Genomic DNA, 26,043 nt, shown 5'->3' with positions numbered 1-26,043 from the left:
GATGTCAGGGACAAGATTATAGACCTACACAAGGCTGGAATGGGTGACCGTCGCCAGGCAGCTTGGTGAAAAGGTTGCGATTATTCGCAAATGGAAGAAACACAAAATAACTGTCAATCTCCCTTGGTCTGGAGAGAGTCTGATGCGGAACTGAGGGCCATGCTCCTCCGAGCCGCTATGAGCATCAGGATGGAGGTGTCTAAAGCACCTTCTCTGAGTGCTCGAGGCTTGATGATTGGTTGATGCAGGTTGATGTAGGAACTGCGCACTGCGATCAGCTTCGCTCTCTGGGTGATTAAGGTTGTGGTCGCAGTCCCTCGGTCAAGTGATGTCTACATTGGTAGCCGGCGTGAGTCCCCCTGCGGCTTCATCAGTCGAGCTTAAATACTGGCGTTGCTGTGTCCTGTTCATGCTCTACACCAGGGGTGGCGAACGTCGGTCCTGGAGAGCCAGAGCCCTGCGTAGTTTTGCTTCAACCCTAATCAAACGCACCTGAGCAAGCTAATCAAGGTCTGAATGGTTACGAGAAAGCAACAGGCAGGTGAGTTTTAATTAGGGTTGGAGCTGAACTCTGCAGGGCTGCGGCTCTCCAGGACCGACGTTCGCCACCCCTGCTCTACACGTTTACGTGGACCACACTCAGAGTTTCAGGCACTCCGGGCAGCTCTTTGTTTGCTTTGGAGGTCAGCAAAAGGGGAATGCTGTCTTCTAAACAGAGGTTGTACGTGACGTATCAATACCAAGGCGAGCCGTGCCCCCTAGGAGTTTAAACCCACTCCACCCGGAGCGTTGCCCCTTTCTGGGCGTTGGCAAACGGTGCCTCTCTAGCAGACCTCTGTAAAACATGTTAAACGCAGTTGTGATGTTTCTAAATAACACTATTACCATTCAAAGTAAAATGATCCCAGATGTAACTATGGTGTACAGGGCTGTGCTGGTCAGCGTGACTAACAGCTACCATCATCTGTGGTATGGCAACACACATTTTGGCCTGTATGTTTTGTTGAAGCACAAAGCTTTGTTTACAATATACATTGGCCAAAATTATAAATGCAACACTCTTGTTTTTGCCCCCATTTTCATGAGCTGAACTCTATAAAATCTAAGACTATTTCTATGCACACAAAAGGCCTATTTCTCTCAAATATTGTTCACAAATCTGTCTAAATCTGTGTTAGTGAGCAGTTCTCCTTTGCCGAGATAATCCATCCATCTCACAGGTGTGGCATATCAAGATGCTGATTAGACAGCATGATTATTGAACAGGTGTGCCTTAGGCTGGCCACAATAAAAGACTACTCTAAAATGTGCAGTTTCATCACACAGCACAATGCCACAGATGTCGCAAGTTTTGAGGGAGTGTGCAATTGGCATGCAGACTGCAGGAATGTCCACCAGAGCTGTTGCCCTTGTCAGGGAAGCTCATCTGCATGCTCGTCATCCTCATCTGGGTCTTGACCTGACTGCAGTTTGTCGTCATATCCAACTTGAGTGGGCAAATGCTCACATTCAGTGGCATCTGGCACTTTGGAGAGGTGTTCTCTTCATAGATGAATCCCGGTTTTTACTGTACAGGGCAGATGGCAGACAGCATGTATGGCGTAGTGTGGGTGAGCAGTTTGCTGATGTCAATGTTGTGGATCGAGTGGACCATGGTGGCGGTGGGGTTATTGTATGGGCAGGCGTATGTTATGGACATTTTATTGATGACAGAGATACCGTGACGACATCCTGAGGCCCATTGTTGTGCTATTCATCCACGACCATCACCTCATGTTGCAGCATGATAATGCACGGCTCCATGTTGCAAGGATCTGTACACAATTCCTGGAAGCTGAAAACATCCCAGTTCTTGGATGGCCAGCATACTCACCTGACATGTCACCCATTGAGCATGTTTGGTCCATTAATCATGCTGTCTAATCAGCATCTTGATATGCCACACCTGTGAGGTGAATGGATTATCTCGGCAAAGGAGAAGTGCTCACTAACACAGATTTAAGTGGATTTGTGAACTACATTTGAGAGAAATAGGCCTTTTGTGTACATAGAAAAACTCTTAGATTTTTAAGTTCAGCTCATGAAAAATGGGGGAAAAAACAAGAGTGTTGTGTTTATATTTTTGGTCAGTGTAGATAATTGTTTAAGAGGTAAATGTTGCATCTTTCCCCAAAACACAATGTCTAATTTAAATGTCTTGCTTGTGCAGAAAATATCATTTAACTTTTTGGCTGTTTACACACAGTTTCAGTTTCCTTGGATTTTTATTATTTTTGTCAATTAATGGATCAAATAATGGAAACATTAATGGACCCTAATTGAGATAAGTCAAACTGTGCTTTTTAAATAAAGGGTTTAACTGCTAGCTTAAGGGTTCTTGGGACATGACCTAAAGAAACTTAGCAATATTGTGGAGAGCAACGTTTCATCTTCAGCCTTCAAGGTCCCCCCTTTTTTTTTTTTTTTTGCAAACTTGAGCTTTCAAATAGATCTTTCTGCCTTTAGCTTTCAAATAATAAAGAAGACTTTGATTAGCATGTTCAGGTGTGTTTGAGTAGAGATGGTGCTAAACTCTGAAGGAAAAGGGGTTTTATGGGCCTAAGTTGAGAATTTCCAGCAGTTGTATTGGGGCAAGTAGGACAGTGGTCCTTCAGAGCAGGTTTGGACACCTCTGGTACAGGACAAGCATACATGTTGTTGATTTTTATTGCATTACGTACCTAAATGTGTTGATATCTGTTGCATTGTGCCATTTAAACTGGGGATAGCTTTTGTTTGTTTTTTCACCTTAGACCTAATGGCATTGAAAAAAGAGACAGAAGTACTCAGTGACATTGAAGAAAAAGACCAACACAAGAATCATCATGATTTCACAACTGGAAAAAAATCATTTAGGTGTTCACAGACTGAAAAGATTTCCACACGAAAAAAAGCTCAAAAGACTGGAACAACTAGAAGGGATTTCACTCGGTTTGGAGAGAGTTTCAGTCTACAAGAAAACCTTAAAATCCACATTGGGGAGACCCCTTTCAGTTGCCAACACTGTGGAAAAAGTTTCGCTTATAAAGGAAGCTTTGACAGGCACATGAGAATTCACACTGGAGAAAAGCCTTACACCTGCAAACAGTGTGGAAAAAGATTCACTCATCAAGGAAGCCTTAAGAGGCACATGAGAATTCACACTGGAGAAAAGCCTTACACCTGCAAACAGTGTGGAAAAAGTTTCACTCATGAAGGAAGCCTTACATGGCACATGAGAATTCACACCAGAGAAAAGCCTTACACATGCCAACACTGTGCAAAAAGTTTCACTTTTAAATTAAGTCTTGACAGGCATATAAAAATTCACACTGGAGAAAAGCCTTACATCTGCCAGCAGTGTGGTGAGAGTTTTGCTCAACGTGTAAACCTTAAAGTCCACATGAGAATACACAATGGAGAGAGTCCCTTCACTTGCCAACAGTGTGGAAAAAGTTTCAGTCATCAAGGAAGCCTTAGCCACCACATGAGAAATCACACTGGAGAGAAGCCTTACACCTGCGAACAGTGTGGAAAAAGTTTCACTCATAAAGGAAGCTTTGACAGGCACATGAGAGTTCACACCAGAGAAAAGCCTTACACCTGCCAGCAATGTGGAAAAAGTTTTACTCAACATGGAAACCTTAATGTCCACATGAGAATACACAATGGAGAGAATGCCTTCACTTGCCAACAGTGTGGGAAAAGTTTCAGTCAACAAGGAAGCCTTAGCAACCACATGAGAATTCACACTGGAGAGAAGCCTTACACCTGCGAACAGTGTGGAAAAAGTTTTACTCATAAAGGAAGCCTTAACTGGCACATGACTGTTCACACTGGAGAGAAGCCTTACACCTGCCCTCAGTGTGGAAAAAGTTTCCATCAGCATGGAAACCTTAATCTACACATGAGAATTCACACTGGAGAGAAGCCTTACGTCTGCCAACAGTGTGGAAAAAGTTTCACTCATAAAGGAAGCCTTACATGGCACATGAGAATTCACAGCACATAAAACTCTTATACCTGCCCCCTGCAAAGCAAGTAGAATTGTCAAAGATGGATCAATACCAACTGTTTGTCCAACTTTGCATTCAGAACATGTAAGTACAGCATGTTATATTTTGTGAATGGGCTTGTTAGCACACTGTATGGTTAATGTGGCTTAAGTTACCTCTGTCTCGGACTGTATTCATGAAGATCAGAGCTATGTCATTAGTTTTATTTTTAAGAAATAATAAAATCATGCTTCTGAATTTCACAGGCGGTCAGCATTTTGTGGTTAAAATAACAAGCTCTGGTCTCTGTGAATACAGTAAGAGACAATGGTAACTTGAGCCACATATGCATATTCAGAAAGGTTCTTGCAAACACACACTCTATAAAGTGTGATACTTTTGTGTTGTGGATATGAAGATGGACCACGAAGAGTTGGTATTGATCCAACTTTGAGAAGCAACTTTTCTGCAGATCCCCATGTTGTACTTGTGTGGCAAGTGTAATGTTGTTACAGTAGAGTAGTGGCATTAGTTCAGAATAATAATTTCAGTAATGCAAGAGGCTTTTATTTTGGAATTTGTATAAGGAAAAATTGCACCATAATGAATGGTCTTGTGATCACAAGCACAATACTACTGAGTTATTTTCATATTTCTTTATACATTTATCATTTGTATTTCTTTGTTATTGGTTTTACTTTTCCCATTGTATGAAACTGTTACTCTGTAAGTAATGTTCAGAAAGCAGTGTTAGTATGTTGTGTGTTAGCGCTGTCACTACCCGATCCGTACCGGAAACACGATTTGCACTGCGCATGTGCGGAAATGCGTCAACTTCCGGTCTGGAGTTTAACAAAACACTTTACGGCAGTTCCGCGTATATATATATATATATATATATATATATATATATATATATATATAATATAACCTAACCCTGACTTTACAAAACAAATTAAGGTACAGTGACAATTGTAACAGTGACTAAAAATCTATTGCGAGGGATTAAGTGTATTTTAAACAACAACAAAAAAAAAAGTGTAAGTTAACCATAAAATAAATAACTAAAATAAAATAAATTAAAATACAATACTAAATAAAAACAAAATAATGTTGTAGAAAAAAAAAAATAATATATATATATATATATATATATATATAATACTGTTGTCTTAATACTAATTAACCTCAATAATACTATAATTAGTGATATAAATACGTGTTTTTTGGTAAAGTATATCAATTAAATTATATTGATTAAATTGAGTAATTTATTAAATTGGCACAATAAAATTGATTAGAAAAATTGAATATATAAATAAAATATAAAGTTTACATTTGCCAGACCCATTTGGGTAATCCAGATGTGTATATAAATGTTTTAGTTTTCTAAAGATATGTTCTACTTAATTCAGCATGCTTTATAAAAATGTCTGCATTTAGGAAACACACAAGATACTTATTTATTCATTCAATTTATTTATTCATAAATGAATTAATTCCTTCCATCCTTCATTCATGTTCTACTTAACTGTTCTGCTTATTCCAGCATACTTTAACAAATGTCATCTGAAAAAAAACCCCAAAAAAAACCCCACAATATTCATTTATTTACTCAGTGAATTCACTGCTTCCATTCTTCATTAATTCATTCCTTCCCTCCCTCAGTCTTTCTCTCTCACCCACTCATTCGTCTACTACAATTTCTGACTGAGGAACATGGCATTGACCTTGTTCATCGACACAGTATGACAAAAATGTTTCCATGTCACATTGAGACTGAAATACAAACAAAAAGGCATCCTTTGCCTCAGGGAATTCACTCCCCTGGGCCTTCCTGAGCACATTTTGTTGATCTTCACTGTTCATCTGTGGAAAAGTAGGCTCTGTCACCTCAACACGGAATAAGTCTCTGTGATCGTTTCCCCAGTACCAAGCTTTATGAAGGTCTCTTACAATGGTTGGCTGTTGCACCTGGTGAAGAGTGTTATACTGGTGAACAATATTATATAATATAAATAATGGCACAAACAAATTAAACTATTTATCCAGCTTGCATTGCAACTGCTTGATATATGACCACTAAAATCATTTACTTTATCAGTGTCCTCTTCAACCACAACTCTTCTGCTGGTTGACTGTCTGGTGGTGAATTTTGAAACTCTAAGAACAGGCTCAAGGGTTCCCTGAAGGAGCTGGGATGCGTCTTCTGTCCAATGAGCAAATCTCTGTCCATGCCTTAGTAAAATATGTAAATGTATACACTCTTTGTGACCTTGGATCACAAAACCAGTCATAAGGGTCAATTTTTCAAAATTGAGATTTATAAATGAATAAATAAGCTTTCCACTGATGTATGGTTTGTTAGGATATGACAATATTTGGTCGAGATACAACTATTTGAATATCTGGAATCTGAGGGTACAAAAAAAAATTGAGAAAATCACCTTTAAAGTTGTCCAAATAAAGTTCTTAACAATGTATATTACTAGTCAAAAATTAAGTTTTGATATATTTACAGTAGGGATTTTACAAAAATCTTAATGGAACATGATCTTTACTTAATTTCCTAATGATTTTTGCCATAAAAGAAAAATCTACAATTTTGACCCATACAATGTATTGTTAGCTATTGCTACAAATATACCCCAGCGACTTAAGACTGGTTTTGTGGTCCAGGGTCACATTTGTATAACACCTTTCTAGTATCATCTTGCCAACAGTGACTTAATACAGGTGAGATACTGAAATTTTATCTGTAGAGTCTGTCATACCCTTCTAGGCAAAACCTCTCCATCAACTGAATGCACCACCACGGGCGAATGAATGGCACATCTTCCTAAAAGAGTGCAAAACACACACACAAAATTACACATAACAGTAGTTTTATGGTATACTTGTGTGAAAATCTCTCTTACCTCTGTGAATGTTAATGGACAGGATGTACAGGTACTGAGAGCATACTGTGAAATACAAATAACACTGTAAGACTTTGATTTTATTATTTAACAGCTTTGACAAATCAAACATTCTTACCATCAGCCTGTAGATGCCACAGGAATTCCCTGCACACTGTTGAGGAAAACACTGGAAAAGGTGCATCCACAGTTAGTTTTGAAAACAATAACAATAATAAACCATAATTAACCACACATGAACCATAGTAACTATATTATACTACATATACACTAACTATAGTTTAACCACATTTTTATTTAGTATAAAAAAACATGGTTACTACACTTACACTTTTACTACAATAAAACCATGCTTACTTTTCGTGAGGGATTACGGTCACTCTATATTAACATCAAAATACAGGAGCTGAACACGCACAATAACGTAGCTTGATATTTTAAACATTTGTAATTAATTAAGTACATGGCCCAGGCTGTACCAGACAGTCAATTATCTTTTTTATTATAAAATGTCTCTTTTTTATACTTACGTTTGATGATAAAATTCGGAGACACCCATCTCACCTTCCCATGATAGGTAGAACTGTCAAGAATTTCTCCTTTTAAGAGAAACCTTTGAAGTTGTGTGTGAAATGCAAAAGAATCCATATCACTAGAAGTAGTCGTAAAAAGTTGGAGGTGACAGGAAGTGGCAGCAAGCGTGCGCCTGCGCAGAGCAAAACTTGTGTTTTTGCACATGCGCAGTACAAATCGTGTTTTAGGTACGGATCGGGTAGTGACAAGTGCAAAGGGTAGAGCTGATGTAATTTCCGGGCGCCCTCTCTCTTTTGCGGGATGTCATTGAGACAAAGAGGTATGTTTTTATCAGCTCCTCGAAAAACTGTTCAAATACGGTTAATTACTTAGTGTTTATGGATTTTTTGCTCAATGTGTTCATTAACTTTTCTTTCTGAAGAGATTAGTAATCCAAGTAACGAACGTTGTAAGAGTATGTTTAATTGAAGCATGAATTTGTGTAATGGCAGCTACTACACATGTGGAATGCTGATGATTTTCATTATATGATGTTGCATACTTCGGTAAAAGGAGTTAAAATTTTAATCTTTGTTATGAGTTACAAATTTTTAATTGTGTGAAGTTGCATCTGTTTACTTCTAATGAGCCATGAGAGGTTTAAATGTATTTCCTGTTATATGAATGTACATTGTAATAGTATGCAATGATTCCCAGGCATGGCTAGACCAGATATTCTCCTGTTACTATCTGATGGCGTCTGTTATACTTGATACAGAAACTATGAAGTGGAAAGTAAATCACATGAAAATCACATCATGCTGTAAGGTCTCTTTTATTATCAACACACACAGCACAAAAGAGAACCCACTACAATTGCAAAGCAGTCCAGTGTACAGTGGTTCACACAAACATACAAATTTATATAATTTCTTGGGATAAAATTGACCAGAATCCACTGCATCCTCAGTGGCTCAGATTCTGGGAGTTTATTGTTGCTTGCAAAAATAAGTGTTCCAATGTTTAAATAGCTGAGACATTTTATGACTAGCTGCTCTAGCTAGGGTATAAACATGGCGGACTGTATTTGGCTCACTCAAGGTGGGATCTATGCTAACAGGGCGGAGATTGTCACCAGTGGGCAGGGCTTTTCCATGCTATGATGTCATCATAGGGAGGAAACGAGAACAGCCTGTTCTCAGACAATGCTTCTGATTTATGGCGATTATGAAAAAGCAGTAGGTGGATTTTTACAATTATAGGGTGGTTCTTTACACACACTGTGGACACAAAGTGTCAAACACAGAGTAAAATGTTCAAAAATTAATGTTTAATGTTGTCCAAGTAAAAGTACAGTGCCATCCACTAATATTGGCACCCTTGGTAAATATGAGCAAATGCGGCTGTGAAATATATATGTATTAATAATAATCATAATCATGCATAATAATAAAAAAGGTTTAACTTTCGTAAAAGTAAAACAATTGAAAGTGTGGAAGAATTCAACAAGTAAATGTTTTTTTTTTTTTTTTTTTTTTTTTTTTTATTCTATTTATTTAAGAGAAGAAGCACCAACATTGAGCTGGAATTCTGAAGGATCTGGAGACATTTTGGATGAATGGTCTCTGCTCTCTTGTCAGTGGTTCTCCAAACTCATAAGGCATTACAGGAGAAAACTCAGAAGTGTTATCTTGGGAAAGCGATGTTGGAATAATTGGTTGCCAAGAACTGTGGCCAGTGTAAACCCTGACACTCTCCTTGATAATCTTCTTTCCTGTTATCTTAGGATATCTGTGCTTAAGCTCAGTGGCTGCTCCCCTTTTTAGAGTTTTAAGTAGCAATCTCCCGAGCCCTTACCCAGTCAGCACTGGCTCCCGTGTGGGGTTGTTAGTAAACGGCCCACTCTCTGTGTGGTCAGGACAGCCTGTAGAGAGATCTTCTGGTTATATAAGCTAGCTGAGTTCTGTATTCTGGTCTATGAGCCTTTATAAGTCCTAGTAACTAGCTACCCGAGGACAGCTGTGTTAGCTCACCTCCTTGCTCCGCCCTTTGAGATTCAGTGTCTCTTGGGTTCCTGGCTTAAGTTAGCCCCTTCTGCTCTGCTTTTAGGCTATATGTTCACATGGCACAGCTATCTGAGGGTAGCCGTGCATATTACCTGTTCGAGTTGTTTAAAGACTATCTTAGCCAGGTTATGTGAATGGCCCAGGATGTCATTGGCTAGACCCTTTTCTGAGGAAAGGCTGATGTATATTTTTGACTCCCATGGTGGTCCACCCAGCAGGCAGGAATGCATCTTGGCATGGTGTGATTGGATTTTGTTCCTCAAAGTGTCCACTGGAGGGACACAGTGTTAATTTCCCTAGAATGAGAATGTCTGGGGTTACCCATGTATCCATGCATACCTTATTGATGAGGAATTGTATTTTGTGAGTAAAGCTGCAAAGTCTTCCATTAACTAAATTGTTCAACCTAAAGTCTGTTAAATTGGAAACTAATTTAGCCCTAAATGCATTTTAGTTGTCCAAAAGCAGTGCTGAAGTTCAACAAAAGTTGTATTAAATATACCTGTTTGTGCTAAAGTGGAAATATTCTAGGTAAACTTAAATATACTTTAACTATCACACAAGATGGCAGGGCGGTCAGATGCAGCAGCGTCCCAAAGACGGTGCTTTTATGTCTTTTAATGTCTGTCATCTCCAAATACTGTTGATTTACCACTAATTGATAAAGAAATCACTCAAAAACACATCTATGATCGCCAAAGCCTTTTGGAAATCAGAAACACATACAAACATCAACTCTTGCCAGTGACTACAGAGAAGCTATGAAGCCTTTGTTTACTGCTGAAGCCGGACCTTGAGACCGCGGCCTACTGACGCTACCCGCACAAGGCGGCATCGCAAGCAGTGTCAGAGAGGACGGAAGTGTGGTAAGCGCAAAGGTATATGAGTCAAGCTGAGGGCTAACCCCACCAGACCGGCACTTCCAACACTCATGCTCTCGAATGTTCGCTCACTGGAAAATAAACTTAATTCAACTCAGTCAGTCTACACAGCATGAGGCAAGAGATTTTTGTGTGTTTGTCTTCACTGAAACATGGCTAAATGACAACATCCCGGACTCCATCATTCAGCTGTACGGGCTAACCTGCTACCGAGTGGACAGAGATACAGCACTGTCTGGTAAGACTCACGGTGGGGGCTTGTGTGTGTACGTCAACAAAGAATGGTGTAACAATGCTGTAGTAGTGACAAAACGCTGTTAATCGCTAGTGGAGTTTATGTTTGTGAGATGTCGACCGTTCTATCTGCCGAGGAAGTTTCAGCCATTGTTATTGTCCAGTTTACATTCCCCCCTGTGCAAACACTAAGGACGCGCTTTGCGAGCTGTACAGCGCCATCCAGCCTCCCCAACACACTCGATCTGCTCCAGTTTGCATACCATCCAAATCGCTCTACGGACGATGCAATTTGCTCCACCCTCCACCTGGCTCTTACCCACCTAGAAAATAAAGATGTTAGGTCTTTGTTGGAATGCTGTTCATCGACTTCAGCTCTGCATTCAACACAATAAACCCACAACAGCTCATTAATAAAGTAAACCTGCTGGGCCTTAACACCTCCCTCTGTAATTGGATCCTGGACTTTTTAACTGGAAGACCTCAGTCAGTCTGTGTCAGCCACAACACCTCGAGCACTACCACACTGAGCACAGGTGCCCCACAAGGCTGTGTGCTCAGCCCGCTGCTCTTCACGCTGCTGACCCACGACTGCACTGTCAAGTTCAGCTCCAACCACATCATCAAGTTCGCTGATGACACAACGGTGGTAGGTCTCATCAGCAACAACGATAAAACGCACTATAGAGTGGAAGTGGCACCGTTGGCTGAATTGTGTGGCACTAACAACCTGTCCCTTAATGTGAGTAAGACAAAGGAGGTTGTGATGGACTTCAGGAGAAACTCTGCTGACCACTCCCCACTGACCATCGACAACTCGGCTGTGGAGAGAGTCAGCAGCACCAAATTCCTGGGGGTGCACATCACAAAGGATCTCACCTGGACCACCAACACCATGTCACTCTCCAAGAAGGCACAACAGCGCCTACACTTTCTCCGCCGGCTGAAAAGTGCAAGTCTCCCTCCAACCATCCTTACCACATTCTACAGGGGAACTATTGAGAGTGTGCTGACCAGCTGCATCACTGTCTGGTACGGGAACTGCAGTGCTGCTGACCGCAAGACCTTTCAGTGGAAAATGAACACAGCTGCAAAGATCATGAGTGCCCCTCTCCCCTCCATTCTGGATATTTTCCTTTAGATATTAAGATGCAGACATTCACAGGGATGACACCCGGCACTTGACACTAGAAAACACAGGGCTTAAATAAAAAGGGTATAATTGGGACACACCTGAAATAAATACATGACAACTGGAACAGGAACAGGAAAAAATAAATATGGGCATGTAACACACAAGGGAAAACTAGGACAAGGAGCACATGGGAAACAAAACAAATGAACAGACAGTCCACAGGCGTGACATTATGAGGAACAAACAGGGAGGGCCCTGGCCTTGATTTGGGATCTGAGGCCCTCAGTGGGCCAGACGTGGAAACAACAGCCCTCCCTGAGCTTGACGGGGCAACTGAGGCCCTCTGTGGGCCAGACGTAGGAACATCACCCCTCCCTGGCCTTGTCTCGGGATCTGAGACCCTTCCTGGGCTAGACGTGGGAACAGGAGCCATCTCTGGATGGACTCGGGAACAGGAGCCTTCTCTGGGCAGGAGAGTAATGTTGCCAGCAGGATTGAGAGTGCAATGGCTGGGCTGAGGACTTGGGAGTAGCTTAGGAGAACTTGAGGATCTCTTGGGTTGGGCAGGTGGACAGAGCCGTTGATGAGGTATGTGGGGTTCTTGGTATGGGGTGAGCTGGGGAGATACGGCATGTTCCAGAGGGAGCTGGACGAGAAGACTTTAAATTTTCCTTTACTTCTTCCATTTCAAAACCAAAACCATTTAAATAAAGGACAAGATTAATCAGCTTGATCGGGGAAAATCATACGTGGGGAGATCACAGTGGATGCTATCATTGTCAAGCCCCAGCTGGAAACGCACACCAAAAGTGGCCTTGGAGGTGCCTCAGGTACCGGCGGAGCAGGCAACTTAGGAAACCATGGTGGAGCAGACTGTCCAGGGAGCCATGGCCAATTTCTGTGGGGGAAATTTTGGGTTCTGAGATCCTTCGTGGGTCAGACGTAGGAACAATGGCCCTCCCTGGCCTTGACTCGAGATCTGAGGCCCTCCATGGGCCAGTTGTGGGAACAACAGTCCTCTCTGGCCTTGACTCGTGATCTGAGGCCCTCCGTGGGCCAGATGTGGGAACAACAGCTCTTTCTGGGCTTGACTTGACATCTGAGGCCCTCCCTAGGCTTGATTTGGGAACTGTGGCCCTCCCTGGGCTGGACATTAGAACAGCGGCCGTCTCTGGGCCATACTAGGGAACTGGAGCCCTCTCTGGGCTGGACTTGGGATCAAAGTCATCTCTCTCGACTTGACTTGGGATCAGGAGCCCTCTCCGGGCTAAACGTGAGAACAGAAGCCCTCTCTGTGCTGGACGTAGGAACAGGAGCCACCTCTAGGCTGGAGAGTAAAGCGGCCAGCAGGCTCGACTTTGGAGCGGCCAGAAGATTGACTTTGAAGCGGCTGGGGGCTTGACTTGAGCTTGGTGGCCGGCAGTTCTGGGCTGAGGAAATCAGAACCAATTAATCAGCTTGATCACGGAAAAATTACACATGGGGAGATCACAGCAGATGTATCATTGTCCAGCCCAAGCTGTCTAAATACGGTCTAATGAAGTATCAACTTATTAGATTGATTTTCTCTTTTCTGCTCAGAGAAAGATTCCTCTGATGTCTTAACCTGAGTACTATCAGATGCAATGATGTTCTGCAAGAGCAGTATGTTTCCACTGCTCATTATCACAACACACTAAAATATTAGCCTACGTCTCAAAATCAGCCTGAAGCATTCATTAGAGCTGAATTACTGTGGTGTAGACTGTCACTGCTTTTCAAAGTCTTAAAAAGGTTATAAGGTTTCTCTCCACTGTGATATCTCTAGTGCAGCTTTAGTTCAGTTTATGGTGTTAAAGTCTTTCCACTTTATAATATCTTATAACCTTTCACACCTTTGTCTTTATTTTTTTGGTGACTGTATAGAAACTCAGAAGCAAAGACCAGGAGACCTGGGCATATATTTAGCAGGATTTTTTATTGAAAATAAACCAAAGCATTTAAAAACAAAATACAAGAAATTACCCCAGACTGTGAGCTCTAGCAAACCTAGTACCTTAAAGATAAAAGTACCCCAAATTGTTTAAACGAAAACTAGAAGCATTTGAACATTCACAAATAGTTTGACCTCACTTTGCTAAACTTATGGCCAATACATTGTTGTTCACTTTAGTTTTTCATGTGACGCAAGACTCAAAATCAGTGAATCTTAAACACATTCTCACATCTGTTTTCCCACAAAACCCAGCCATAAAACACTAGTGAGTTTGTCCTTTGTACAAACTTTCCCATGTTTCTTCAGGTACAATGCCCGTTCATTTACTGTATTGATCACAGTTAAATAGATTTTGTCCATAGTGAGAATGCAGATGTAACTTAAGTGTGTGAAACGTGGTTTGTCTCTATTGTGTATATTCATGTGCTTTTTAAGGTGGTCTTTTTTTACAAAACTCTTCCCGCACTGATCACGGGTGTGTGGTTTCTCTCCACTGTGGATCATCATATGTGTCTTCAGGTTTGATTTTTGTGCAAAACTCTTCCCACACTGATCACATGTGTGCGGCTTTTCTCCAGTGTGGATCCTCGTGCATCTTAAGGTTTAAGTTAGATGTAAACCTGTTCCCACATTGATCACATGAATACGCTTTCTCTCCAGTATGGACTTTCATGTGAATCTTAAGGTTTCCTTTTATTCTAAAACTCTTCCCACACTGATCACATGTGTGCGGCTTCTCTCCAGTGTGGATCTTCTCATGTATTTTCACATATTGCAGCCAATCAAATCTCTGGTCACAGTATGAACATTTGTAAGGCTTTCCTCCAGTGTGAACAGTCTTGTGCAGTCTCAGCTCAGCAGCAGTAAAAAAGCTCTTCCCACAATCAAAGCACATGTGATCCTTCACACCAGTATGTCTTTTCTGGTGTACTTTTAAGCCACTCAGAATGCTAAAACTCATTCCACACACAGAACACATATGAGGCTTTTCATTTGTATGAATTTTCAGGTGGACCCTTAGGTCTGAAGCTGATGTAAAGGTTTTCTCGCAGTGATCACAGTGAAATGGCCTTTCTCCAGAATGCGAACGCAGATGTATTTTAAGAGTGCTTGCATCTGTAAAACTCCCACATTGATCACATGGGTATGGCTTTTGTCCAGTGTGGATCTTCATGTGAGCATTAAGGGCTCCTTTTTGGGCAAAACTCTGTCCACATTGATCACAAGTGTGCGGCTTCTCTCCAGTATGGATTTTCATGTGTTCCTTAAGGTGATCTTTTCGTGCAAAACTCTTCCCACACTGATCACTTGAGTGCGGTTTCTCTCCACTCTGGATTGTCATGTGTATCTTCAGGTTTCCTTTTTGTGCAAAACTCATCCCGCACTGATCACACGCATGAGCTTTTTCTCCCGTGTGGATTTTCATGTGTTTAAGGTTTACTTTAGATTTAAAACTGTTCCCACATTGATCACATGAGTGCGGCTTTTCTCCAGTGTGGATTTTTATGTGATCCTTAAGGTGATCTTTTCGTGCGAAACTCTTCCCACACTGATCACATGCATGCGGTTTCTCTCCTGTGTGCATTTTTATGTGTTCATTAAGACTACATTTTCGTGTAAAAGTCTTCCTGCACTGATCACATGAGTGCGGTTTCTCTCCACTGTGGATTGTCATGTGTATCTTCAGGTTTCCTTTTCGTGCAAAACTCTTCCCGCACTGATCACACGTGTGCATCTTCTCTCCATCATGAATGCTTGTGTGAAGTTTAAGACTTTTTTTGTTTGGTAATCTCTTTCCAGTCTGAGGGCAAGAAGTTTTGGCTTTCCTAAATGACTTTTCTCCAGTTTTGACATGATGATTTTTCTCCTCTCCTTCACTCAGTTCTTCATTCTCCTCCATCTGTTCCATTAAGTCTGAAATAAATAAAAAAAGAAAGTTTTATTTTCATCCATCTATTCTCCAAACCACTCATGGGGGATTTTATTTCCTCTATATCAGGGGTACCCAATCCTGTTCCTGGAGATCTACTATCCTGCAAAGTTCAGCTCCAACCCTTATCAAACACACCTGAACCAGCTAATTAATCTCGTAGGTAGCACTTGATAATTACAGACAGCTGCGTTGGAGCAGGGCTGGAACTAAAGTCTGTAGGTAAGTAGATCTCCAGGAACAGGATTGGGCACCCCTGCTCTATATCTTTTAAAAATTAAAGAGAAATGACTAGCGAACTCAAATATAACACCAGAACATTGACAATTGCAATATGATAGCACAATGAGTTTTGATTACATTTCAATAAACAATTACATGTTCCTGAAACTTTTCATGAATTAGGCACACTGATCAGTTGTTATTTTTAAAACAATACAGGCACAAATCTTTATTTTAAGATTAATGAAAACAATTAAATGAACCATTCTAGCTTTGACCCACTGAATCCTATAAGTTCGTTAGTAGAGACATCCAAAACGTCCACTATTGGTGTGCCTCCAGGAACTGGGTTGGAAAACACTGATATAACCCATCAAAGCACACACACAGCAATGAGTAGTGCACACACACCAACAGGTGGCGCAGTTACCAAATTTATGTGGCGTGATCAGTGTGAGGTGACAATGGCACATACAAAGTCTCGTGTAAATATGTCAAAGCTTTGCAGAGATACAGCCTCAGATGCACTTCGGCATCTTTCCAGCAAATTTGTTAATGCGTTAAATGAAAACCGCTCTGTATATCGACACGAAATCTGTAACTTTTTGCCAGCATGGTCTGAAGATGATCTGAGTCAAATTTGATGAAAATCGGACCAACGTTCTAAGAGGAGTTTGAATTAAAAATGGTGGACAGGAAGTTTGGCCAATATGGGCACAATTGGTATCAGTGTTTCCGGCCTGACCCAAGGAATATACCAAGACCAGATTCATTACAAAATTTTATTAACTTTTGGCTCCAAACTTTCTAAGTACTTTCAGGGCCGAAGACACATACCGAATGTCGTAATGATTCGTCAATGCGTTCCTAAAATATAGCATTTTACGACAACATTTACGAAAATGGTTCATCTCTGTATGCTTCTCTGAATCTAAACCATTGAGAAGTTATAAGCAAAAATCCACACAGAAATGTAAAAGTAGACACGGCAACCCGTCAAAATAAAACTCCGGTTTAACTTGAAGACATTGTGCCAGAAATATATTACTACTATTAATACTAATACTAAAATGAAAAAAACATTCCTGTTTGCCAAAAAAAAAAAAAGTTTGCTTGATTTTCAACAATGAAAACATAAATGAAATTAATGTCTTATGCCTTCATTTGATAACCAGAACATTTTAAATACACAACAGAATTTCTGGGGGTAAAAAAAAAACCTTTCATAAGGCTATTTTAAAAATAAATTTGAATAAATTAAGTATGCATTCAAATAACTAGATATGCTAAAACAAAGAATTTCATAACAATAAAACATGGTGAGAACAAATAAAACATATCATAGGACCCTAAACATGTCATTTTTGTTAAACCTTTATTAAATTGAGGTGAAATTGTATAAGTTTCATGCTTTTAATTAATTAGACATGCTCTTTGATTAATAAAATTTAATTTACCATTAAAAAAGAAGTTGAGAAAAATTAAAATGAAAAAAAAATAAATAAATAAAAATAATAATAATAAAATGGTTATGGTTAATGTTAAGACTGTTCTCTATCTGTGTGCCAAATGTCACAACTTTTCCACAAGCGGTTCTATGGGCTGCCATAGACTCAAGCGGAAGAAAAGGAAGAAGGCCAAGGGATACAATAGATGCCTTCGCACCTTTGGTGCTTGGCCCCTAATAAAATTCAGAAAATTCGGAAACAGAATTCCAGATTTGTCTCACACCTCCTTTCATTGACCATTTGTAAAAAAACAAAACAAAAAGAAAAATACAGAAAATAAAATTTCAGTCTTAACATTTCACAACCCATATGACTTTTCATACTACAAATATAATGACTTTAATGTCCATTAATCATTAATGAGGATTTAACAATATACACCAACCTCCTTGTTCTTCAGTCTCTTCATGCTCCATTCTGCAGAATTCTGAATCAGTCATGTTCTTCGTGTTCAGCTCTGCTTCACTCCCAGGCTGATGGGAATATTCCAGCATTTATCGGTAAATTGCAGTAGGAGGAGCTTAATTGAAGGTGAATTGTTGTGGGAGGAGCTTCAAGCTGTGTGGCAGGAATAGCAGATCTGCTAAAAGTAAATGAATTTATATTTTTATTATCTCACACATTTTAAGCATTCAATGTTTTGTTCACATTTTCATAGATTGATAGATAAAAATAAAAGTTATAATTTATGCAGTTTTGATTTATTTGCATGTTGATCTAATATAAACCTTAACCTTTTATATGTTTATCTATTATAAGAACAAACTAACAAAGAAATAGATAAATACACAAATAAAATAATCAAATACACAAATATGAATAAAACAGAAGAATAAACAAATTCAGAAATAATTGTACAGATGTGTAAGCAACAAAAAAAAAAAAAAAAAAAAAACATACAGTTGAATGTAGTTGGTTTCAGTCTGTTTACACCAATTTAATGAGCTTTAAGTGGCAAATTTACAGGTGATTTGAAGACATCAGCCTTACAAATCAGGTGAAAACAGGAGCTATTAACATGAAATGAGCACTTCTGAAAAGCTTTACATGATCACCAGCAGAGATTTCACTGTATTCACACTTTATTTCATTGTTTAGAAAAGTGTATTAAACTACTCTATACTTTATTATTATTTCTAACAATATGAGACATGAAAAATGTGTCAGAACAAATACAAACACTCTCAAAAAAAAAAAAAAGATGGGTTACAGTATTTTTCTGCCTACTTTTTGTTGGAGACCATATCATTAATCGCTACAGGTAATTAACCCTAAAAAGGGCAAGACCATAAAGAAACATAAGAAAAAATAATTTATTGCCATTTTACATCTTACTGAGACTCAAATAATACAATTTAATGGGGTTTTTTTGTTTGTTTTTTGCTGTATTTAGTTTTTGTTTGTTTTTAAAAACTTTCATATACACACACACACACAGCATCGTATACTTTTTACCCATAATGTACAGCTTCACCATTTACAACATAAGGGAAGATGCCCTGTTATTAAAAAAAAAAAAAAAAAAAAAAAAAAAAACTGTGTGCATTTACTCCTAAGTTGTAGCATCCTTAGATATAAGGATGTTGAGTTATTATAGAAAAATAACAAGGAACATTTACTTGTCATATTAAATAAATGTACTTACCAAATATTAAAATGGCTTTGATATAATTCTTATTGTTTATATAAGTGTTATTAATTTACATTTTATTAATGTAATGCACTAAATCAACTATTCTATTTAAAGTTGTTTTTACAATTTAGATGGACAGCCAGAAAGGTACATTTATTCTATTATGTATATGAATATTTATATTGTACATATTAGCTGCACATTCAAACTGAATGATTTCACAATCAAAAATGTGAAAATGTGGGGCAGAGGGTTTGTGCAAGCAGAAAAGTTGCAGTTATCTTACAATTCTCTGAAATCCAATATATATATATATATATATATACTTGAATATTCCAATTGATGTATTGTCTCCTTTTTGATTTAAAAATTAAACAGCAACAAACAATAAAGAAATTAAAACAAACAAACAAACAAACAAACAAAAAGCGTCTAACTACTAAGTACATCACAACAGTTTGTTTGACCTTCTTCATGCCAACACTAGGCCAATTCAACATAAACACCTTTTGCGCCCTCTAGTGCCTTGAAAGAAAACTGCACAACTGAAAATGGCTCCTACAACATAATGCATCTGTTAAAACAGATGAGAAAATGAGGAAATGAGGACAGCAGTGTTCCAAGTGGATAAAAGGAGATTGGTAAAAAAATGATAGGTTAAGTTTACCATTCTAAGTCTAAGTTAAACAAGGGCACATTTACCATTATTATCAGTTAATTTTCCCCGTCACTTAAGAAAAAGGTTTTAGGTCTGATAAACACCTCTGTTTTTTTTTCAGAATTTAGCAGTAAAAAAAATCTTGTCATCTTTTATATTGACTACGCGTTCCGTTAGTTTTTCAAATTGATAGGTTTCACTGGGCCGCAAAGAAATATAGAGCTGAGTATCATCAGCATAACAATGAAAGCTAACACCATGTTTCCTGATGATATCTTCTGGGTAACATGCTAATCGTAAAAAATAATGGCCCTAGTACTGAGACTTGAGGTACTCCATTACTGCTGTGCTGTCAGGAAGTGTCAAAACCTGCTGATGCTTTATGTTTCATTAATTTAGCCACTGTATTGAATAAATGTTTTTTTTTTTGTTCCTAAGAGAGATGAAAAGTAATCAGATCTAGCAGTTTTTAAAGGGGAAGTCCACTTTCAGAACAAAACTTTTCAGATAATGTACTCACCCCCTTGTCATCCAAGATGTTCATGTCTTTATATCTTCCGTCGTAAAGAAATAATGTTTTTTGAGGAAAACATTTCAGGATTTTTCTCCATATAATGGACTGATATGGTGCCCCGATTTTGAACTTCCAAAATGCAGATTAAATGCAGCTTCAAACAATCCCAAATGCAATTGTAAATGATCCTAGATGAGGAAGAAAGGTCTTATCTAGTGAAATGATAAGTTCTTTTCTTTTAAAAAATACAATTTAAATACTTATTCATCTCAAACGCTCGTCTTGTCTTGCTCTGCCTGAACTCTGTGTATTCTAACTCAAGACAGTTAGGGTATGTCGAAAAACTCCAATCATATTTTCTCCCTCAACTTGAAAAATAATTTCTAAATCATCCTACATCGCTGCAGAAGTACTGACCCAGTGTTTGTGAAGTGAACATGCAAAGAAGATCAAACACCCTTAACAAAAAAGGTAAAACAGCGATATAGGATGATTTTGAAGTTGAGGGAGAACATGAGATGGGAGTTTTTCGACATACACTAACTGTCATGAACCGGAACAAAAACAAAGATCAGGCAGAGTGAGACAAGGCGAGCGTTTGAGGTTACAAAGTATTTAAATTGTATTATTTTTATTAAAATAACTGATCGTTATGTTAGATAAGACCCTTCTTCCTCGGCTGGGATCGTTTACAACCGCATTTGGGATCGTTTGAAGCTGCATTTAAACTGTATTTTGGAAGTTCAAACTGGGGGCACCATATCAGTCCATTATATGGAGAAAAATCTTGAATAGTTTTCCTCAAAAAACATATATTTTTTTTTATGACTGAAGAAAGACATGAACATCTTGGATGACAAGGGGATGAGTACATTATCTGTAAATTTTTGTTTTGGAAGTGGACTTCTCCTTTAATGATTTTCTGTAGGATAGGGTACTTTCCCATCATGCAATACGAAATACCTCTAGTTTTGTTTTCCTCCAGCTGCATTCCATTTTCTGGGCTGCTCTCTTTAGGGTGCGAGTGTGCTCGATATACCAGGCTGTCAAACTCTTACTTAATCTTCCTTAAGTTTCCTTCATAGTTTCTGTTACATCGTCAAGTTTTTCTGAGCTATTGGATATGCTGAGGAATTGAGAAATATGGAAGATATTTTACAAAGCAGTATTTTGTGGTAAAAGTGATGGTTCTACTATACTTGTAACAAGGAGCAGAACAGTTTTACAATTTTTTAGCTATATGAAGTTTACACAAGACTAGATAATGATCTGAGATATCATCGCTTTCCCACAAAATTTCAAATCCATTAACATCAATTCCATGCAACAGTATTAGATCTAGAGTATGATTTTGACAATGTGTAGGGCCTAACATGTGTTGTCTAACCCTGTTTAAGTTCAGAATGTCTATAAATGCTGATCCCAATGCATCTTTTTCATTGCCAATGTGGATATTAAAACCACCAACAATTAAGATCTTTTTTTTTTGTTAGGGGAACAGACACATATAGCGTGATATCTAGATGAAAGAGTCTCTTTGTGCTAAGAATTAACTGATTTCTCTGACATGAGGCGGCTAGAAGAGGGTCGGTTTAGCCAGTCTGTCTGCTTCCTGACCTGGGCCTTAGTTAGTCAAGTACAAACTCTAAGACTAGGTGCAATATTTCTCTGTTCAGAACCTTCTCTGAACAGAGAGAATGCTCTTCCGCAAAATGCATAAAGTTTTGTTTATTAACCACTAGAGTGCCAAAAGTTACATATATGTTTTATTATCATTTTAGGCCTGATGGAAGAGAACGAGGAACGTGAAGAATTGAGTGAAGCGGAACCTAAAACATCTTCAAGTTCATCACATAATGAGAGTAATTTTTTACTGACAAGAGGAGACCAAAAATCTTACCCCTGCTCTCAGTGCGGAAAGAGTTTCCCATACAAACAAAGTCTTAAACTTCACATGAAAATCCACACTGGAGAGAAGCCACACACGTGTGATCAGTGCGGGAAGAGTTTTGCACGAAAAGGTTATCTTACTTTACACATGATATCCCACACTGGAGAGAAACCGCACACATGTGATCAGTGTGGGAAGAGTTTCACACAAAGAGGAGCTCTTACAAAACACATACAAATCCACACTGGAGCAAGGCCGTACTCATGTGATCATTGTGGGAAGAGTTTCACACAAAAAGGAGCTCTTGCAAGACACATGCAAATCCACACTGGCGAGAAACCACACACATGTGATCAATGTGGGAAGAGTTTTGCACAAAAAGGACCCCTTGATATTCACATGACAATCCACACCGGAGAGAAACCGTATTCATGTGATCAATGTGGGAACAATTTTGCACACAAAGGACTTCTCAAGAGTCACATGAAAATCCACACTGGAGCGAAGCCGTTTTCGTGTGATCAATGTGGGAAGAGTTTTGCAATAAAAGGAAACCTTAAAATACACATGAAAATCCACACTGGAGAAAAGTCGTACACTTGCGATCAGTGCGGAAAGAAATTCAGACAAAGAAATGCTCTTATTGGACATATAAAAATCCACACTGGAGAGAAGCCGTACCCATGTGATCAATGTGGGAAGAGTTTCAGACATGCAAACACTCTTAAATCACATCTGCGATCTCACTCCGGAGAAAGACTATTTAACTGTGATCAGTGCGGAAAAATGTTTCTTTCAGCATCATACTTAAAGATCCACTTAAAAGTTCATACACAGGAGAAGCCTCACATGTGTTCTTTGTGTGGAAGGAGTTTTCATCAGATTAATAATTTTAAAATACACCAGAAAAGACACATTGGTGTGAAGAATTACATGTGCTTTGATTGTGGGAAGACCTTTGTTAGCAATGCCGAACTGAAACGGCACCAGAGAGTTCACACTGGAGAAAAACCTTACAAGTGTTCACAATGAAAACACATGAGAAGATTCACGCTAGAGAAAAGACACAATGTGTAAAGAATTACTTTTTTTTGATTGTATGAAGACTTTTACTACACGTGATAAACTGAAACTGCACCACACTGGAGAAAAGCCTGACGTGTGTTAACTCTAGACTGTAGTAACTCAACTCAAATTAAAGTTTAAGTTGATTTTGACAAACAGGCTAATGTTGTATTATTGTGGTATGATAATGAGTAGTGATAACACCTCTTACATCTTCATGATTATGACAAGAATCATGCAGGTCAAGTCAAACTGTTGACTATTTCCCTTGATATTGTAATTGCAATGATTAATGTTGTAGATATAATAATAGACTACTATATAGACTTGTAGATATATAACAGATTAGAAGTATTCATAATTACGTGTCACATATTCTATATTCATTACACTGTGAAGAATAAACCTATATAATTAAATAATCAGATATGTCCCCCTGCAATTTTTGATATTCTTTATTTGAAAGTCACCAATGACGGATAACAGATTTCCCTTGATTGCAACACAGAATCATGCATTTTCTGTAAACAGACTTTATGTATTGTGTGTATTTTGAATTGAGTAGTATTTTGGGGGAGTGAATAGACAGCGTTTTCTTCCACCTTCAACGCCCATGCCTGAGGTGCCCAATAGAGAGGAGTGTCTATCCCTTTCCACCAGCCAGATGTGCCATCAGCAACCTGTTGCAGAGACTGAAGGGGTTAGATGTGTGCTGCCTTGAACAAGGCACCTAACCCCCAAATGCTCCCTGGGTGGCTGCCCACTGCTCTGGGTGTGTGTTCACTACTCACTGCACCTACACCTTTTAGGTGTTTGTTGTGTTCTTTTATGACTTTATCAGCCATACAGCCTGATGTTGTTATTATAATTTGTTCCTCTGACCACTACTCACTGGCATACTCCCATTCTCACATATTTAATTGGATACTTTGTCACAATAGCAACTGTTTGAGAGACTAATGGGTTTCTGCAGTTGTTTTTCTTTGTCGTGATATCAACCATTTGGGAGCCTATGGCCAACAATGCCTTGGCTGCAAATCACTGTACAGTGTGTGTGCCACTGCCACAAGTCTGTTCATGGTGGTTAGAAGGCCCTCCATGAAAGCAGCCATAACATGTTTCCATTACCTGGTCTGACAGGTGAAGGAGAGCTATATGGTGGCTGGAGGTATTCATTTAAATCAGTTAAATCAAAACCGAAGGACCAAAGAGGACTCTGGTGCTGTCTTTAAAAAAAGAGAAAATTTCAGGGTCAGAATGATATTTCAAAAACAAGTGCACATAGGCTATAACATAAAGGTAACTGCTGGAAAAAATACACTTTCACTGCAGTATTGGTATACAAGGAATGAAGCTTCTATAAAGGGTCTTAAAGGAGAAGTCCACTTCCAGAACAAAGATTTACAGATAATGTACTCACCTCCTTGTCAGCCAAGATGTTCATGTCTTTCTTTCTTCGGTCGTAAAGAAATTATGTTTCTTGAGGAAAACATTTCAGGAATTTTCTCCCTATAATGGACTGATATGGTGCCCCGATTTTGAACTTCCAAAATTCAGATTAAATGCGGCTTCAAACGATCACAAATGCGGTTGTAAACAATCCCAGCGAATAAAGAAGGGTCTTCTAGTGAAACGGTCGATTATTTTCATTAAAAAAGTACAATTTAAATACTTTTCATTCTCAAACGTTCATCTTGCCTTGCTCTCGTTGAACTCTGTGTATTCTGACTCAAGACAGTTAGGGTATGTCGAAAAAAGTCCAATTGTATTCTCTCCCTCAACTTCAAAAATCATTTCAAAATCATCCTACATCGCTGCAGAAGTACCGACACAGTCTTTGCAAAGTGAACATGTAAAGAAGATCAAACACCCTTAACAAAAAAGGTAAAACAGTGATATAGGACGTTTTTGAAGTTAAGGGAGAACATGAGATGAGAGTTTTTAACATACACTAACTGTCATGAACCAGAAAAAAACAGTCCAGGCAGAGAAAGACAAGACAAGCATTTGACATCAAGAAGTATATAAATTGTATTATTTTTATGAAAATAACCGATCGTTACGCTAGATAAGACCCTTCTTTCTCGGCTGGAATTGTTTACAACTGCATTTGGGATCATTTGAAGCCGCATTTAAACTGCATTTTGGAAGGTCAAACTCGGGGCACCACATCAGTCCATTATATGGAGAAAAATGCAGAAATTTTGAACTGAAATGCTAAAAGACATGAACATCTTGGATGACAAGGGGATGAGTACATTATATGTGAATCTTTGTTTTTGAAGTGGACTTCTGCTTTAAGCATTTCCCCCCCCACAGACATATGTGTTCACAGCAGTTATAATAAAGAAAGACAAAACTGCATAGTTTTACTTGATTCAACTTATAATGCACTTTTCTCTTCGCTTGAATTTCCTCTGTAGTGTAAAGTTAGTTTGTGAATAAGTACACAGGTTTTTAAAAAAGGTGTTTGTCTGTGTTTCCTATGGCATGTGTTTGGCTAATCATCAGACACACTATATAAGCCACCAACACAGAGGTTTTTTTGTTACTGTATGAATCCACATTTATGAATGATTTAAGTAAGTCAATGATTCAGTAACCCATTCATAAGTACAGTAGTCACTTGTCTCATTTCTGAATGAATCTGAATGAAAGAAAGGACTAATGACTCACTCATTCAAACAGTCATTTGACGCCAACTACTGGTTTGGTTTCATATTTAAAACTATCATTGCAAGTTTCCCAACATTTTTTTATTTGTATGTTAAAAAAATATTTAAAACAATGACCATATAAAATTCTTTTTGCAATCAAAATTTTGCAGTGTAAATGAATTTATGGCATCTCAGCTTCATCAAACAGTCTGTGCAAATACATCTAATGC

The 26,043-nt window shown here is 38.7% G+C and overlaps 2 protein-coding genes across 8 annotated transcripts in view; one reads left to right on the top strand and one right to left on the bottom strand.

Moving 5' to 3' along the window:
* LOC127153488 (gastrula zinc finger protein XlCGF57.1) overlaps positions 1–23,549 on the top strand; it is a 48,598-nt gene extending 25,049 nt beyond the window's left edge. For 5 of the 7 annotated variants that reach the window (XM_051094549.1, XM_051094550.1, XM_051094551.1 and 2 more), the window contains exon 3: positions 2,793–5,052. In XM_051094549.1, coding sequence (XP_050950506.1) covers positions 2,793–4,030 — 1,238 coding nt within the window. In that variant the 3' untranslated portion in view covers positions 4,031–5,052. Of the gene's footprint in view, positions 1–2,792; positions 5,053–21,981 lie in introns of those variants that run through there. The other 2 variants (XM_051094553.1, XM_051094552.1) reach the window with 2 other exon arrangements.
* LOC127154142 (gastrula zinc finger protein XlCGF57.1) lies at positions 13,028–17,889 on the bottom strand. The gene is made up of 3 exons (XM_051095552.1): positions 17,781–17,889; positions 14,467–15,649; positions 13,028–13,190 (listed from the first exon to the last, which is right to left on the bottom strand). Exons 1-3 carry the CDS (start codon positions 17,887–17,889, stop codon positions 13,028–13,030), a joined length of 1,455 nt encoding a protein of 484 aa, XP_050951509.1.
* Positions 23,550–26,043: the final 2,494 nt, after the last annotated feature.

This window comes from Labeo rohita, chromosome 22 (genome assembly GCF_022985175.1).
Source record: "Labeo rohita strain BAU-BD-2019 chromosome 22, IGBB_LRoh.1.0, whole genome shotgun sequence".
In the NCBI taxonomy this organism is placed as follows: Eukaryota; Metazoa; Chordata; class Actinopteri; order Cypriniformes; family Cyprinidae; genus Labeo; species Labeo rohita.
This window is presented reverse-complemented; position numbering and strand designations above follow the sequence as displayed.

Excerpts from the sequence above, each read along its gene's own strand:
- LOC127154142 (XM_051095552.1), bottom strand. The coding sequence starts at position 17,889 with ATGCTGGAATATTCCCATCAGCCTGGGAGTGAAGCAGAGCTGAACACG. Across the intron at positions 15,650-17,780 it reads AGAGACTGAAGAACAAGGAG|ACTTAATGGAACAGATGGAG; the intron begins GTTGGTGTATAT and ends TATTTATTTCAG. Across the intron at positions 13,191-14,466 it reads ATCCACACTGGAGAGAAGCC|CCCAGAACTGCCGGCCACCA; the intron begins GCACACATGTGA and ends TGATTTCCTCAG.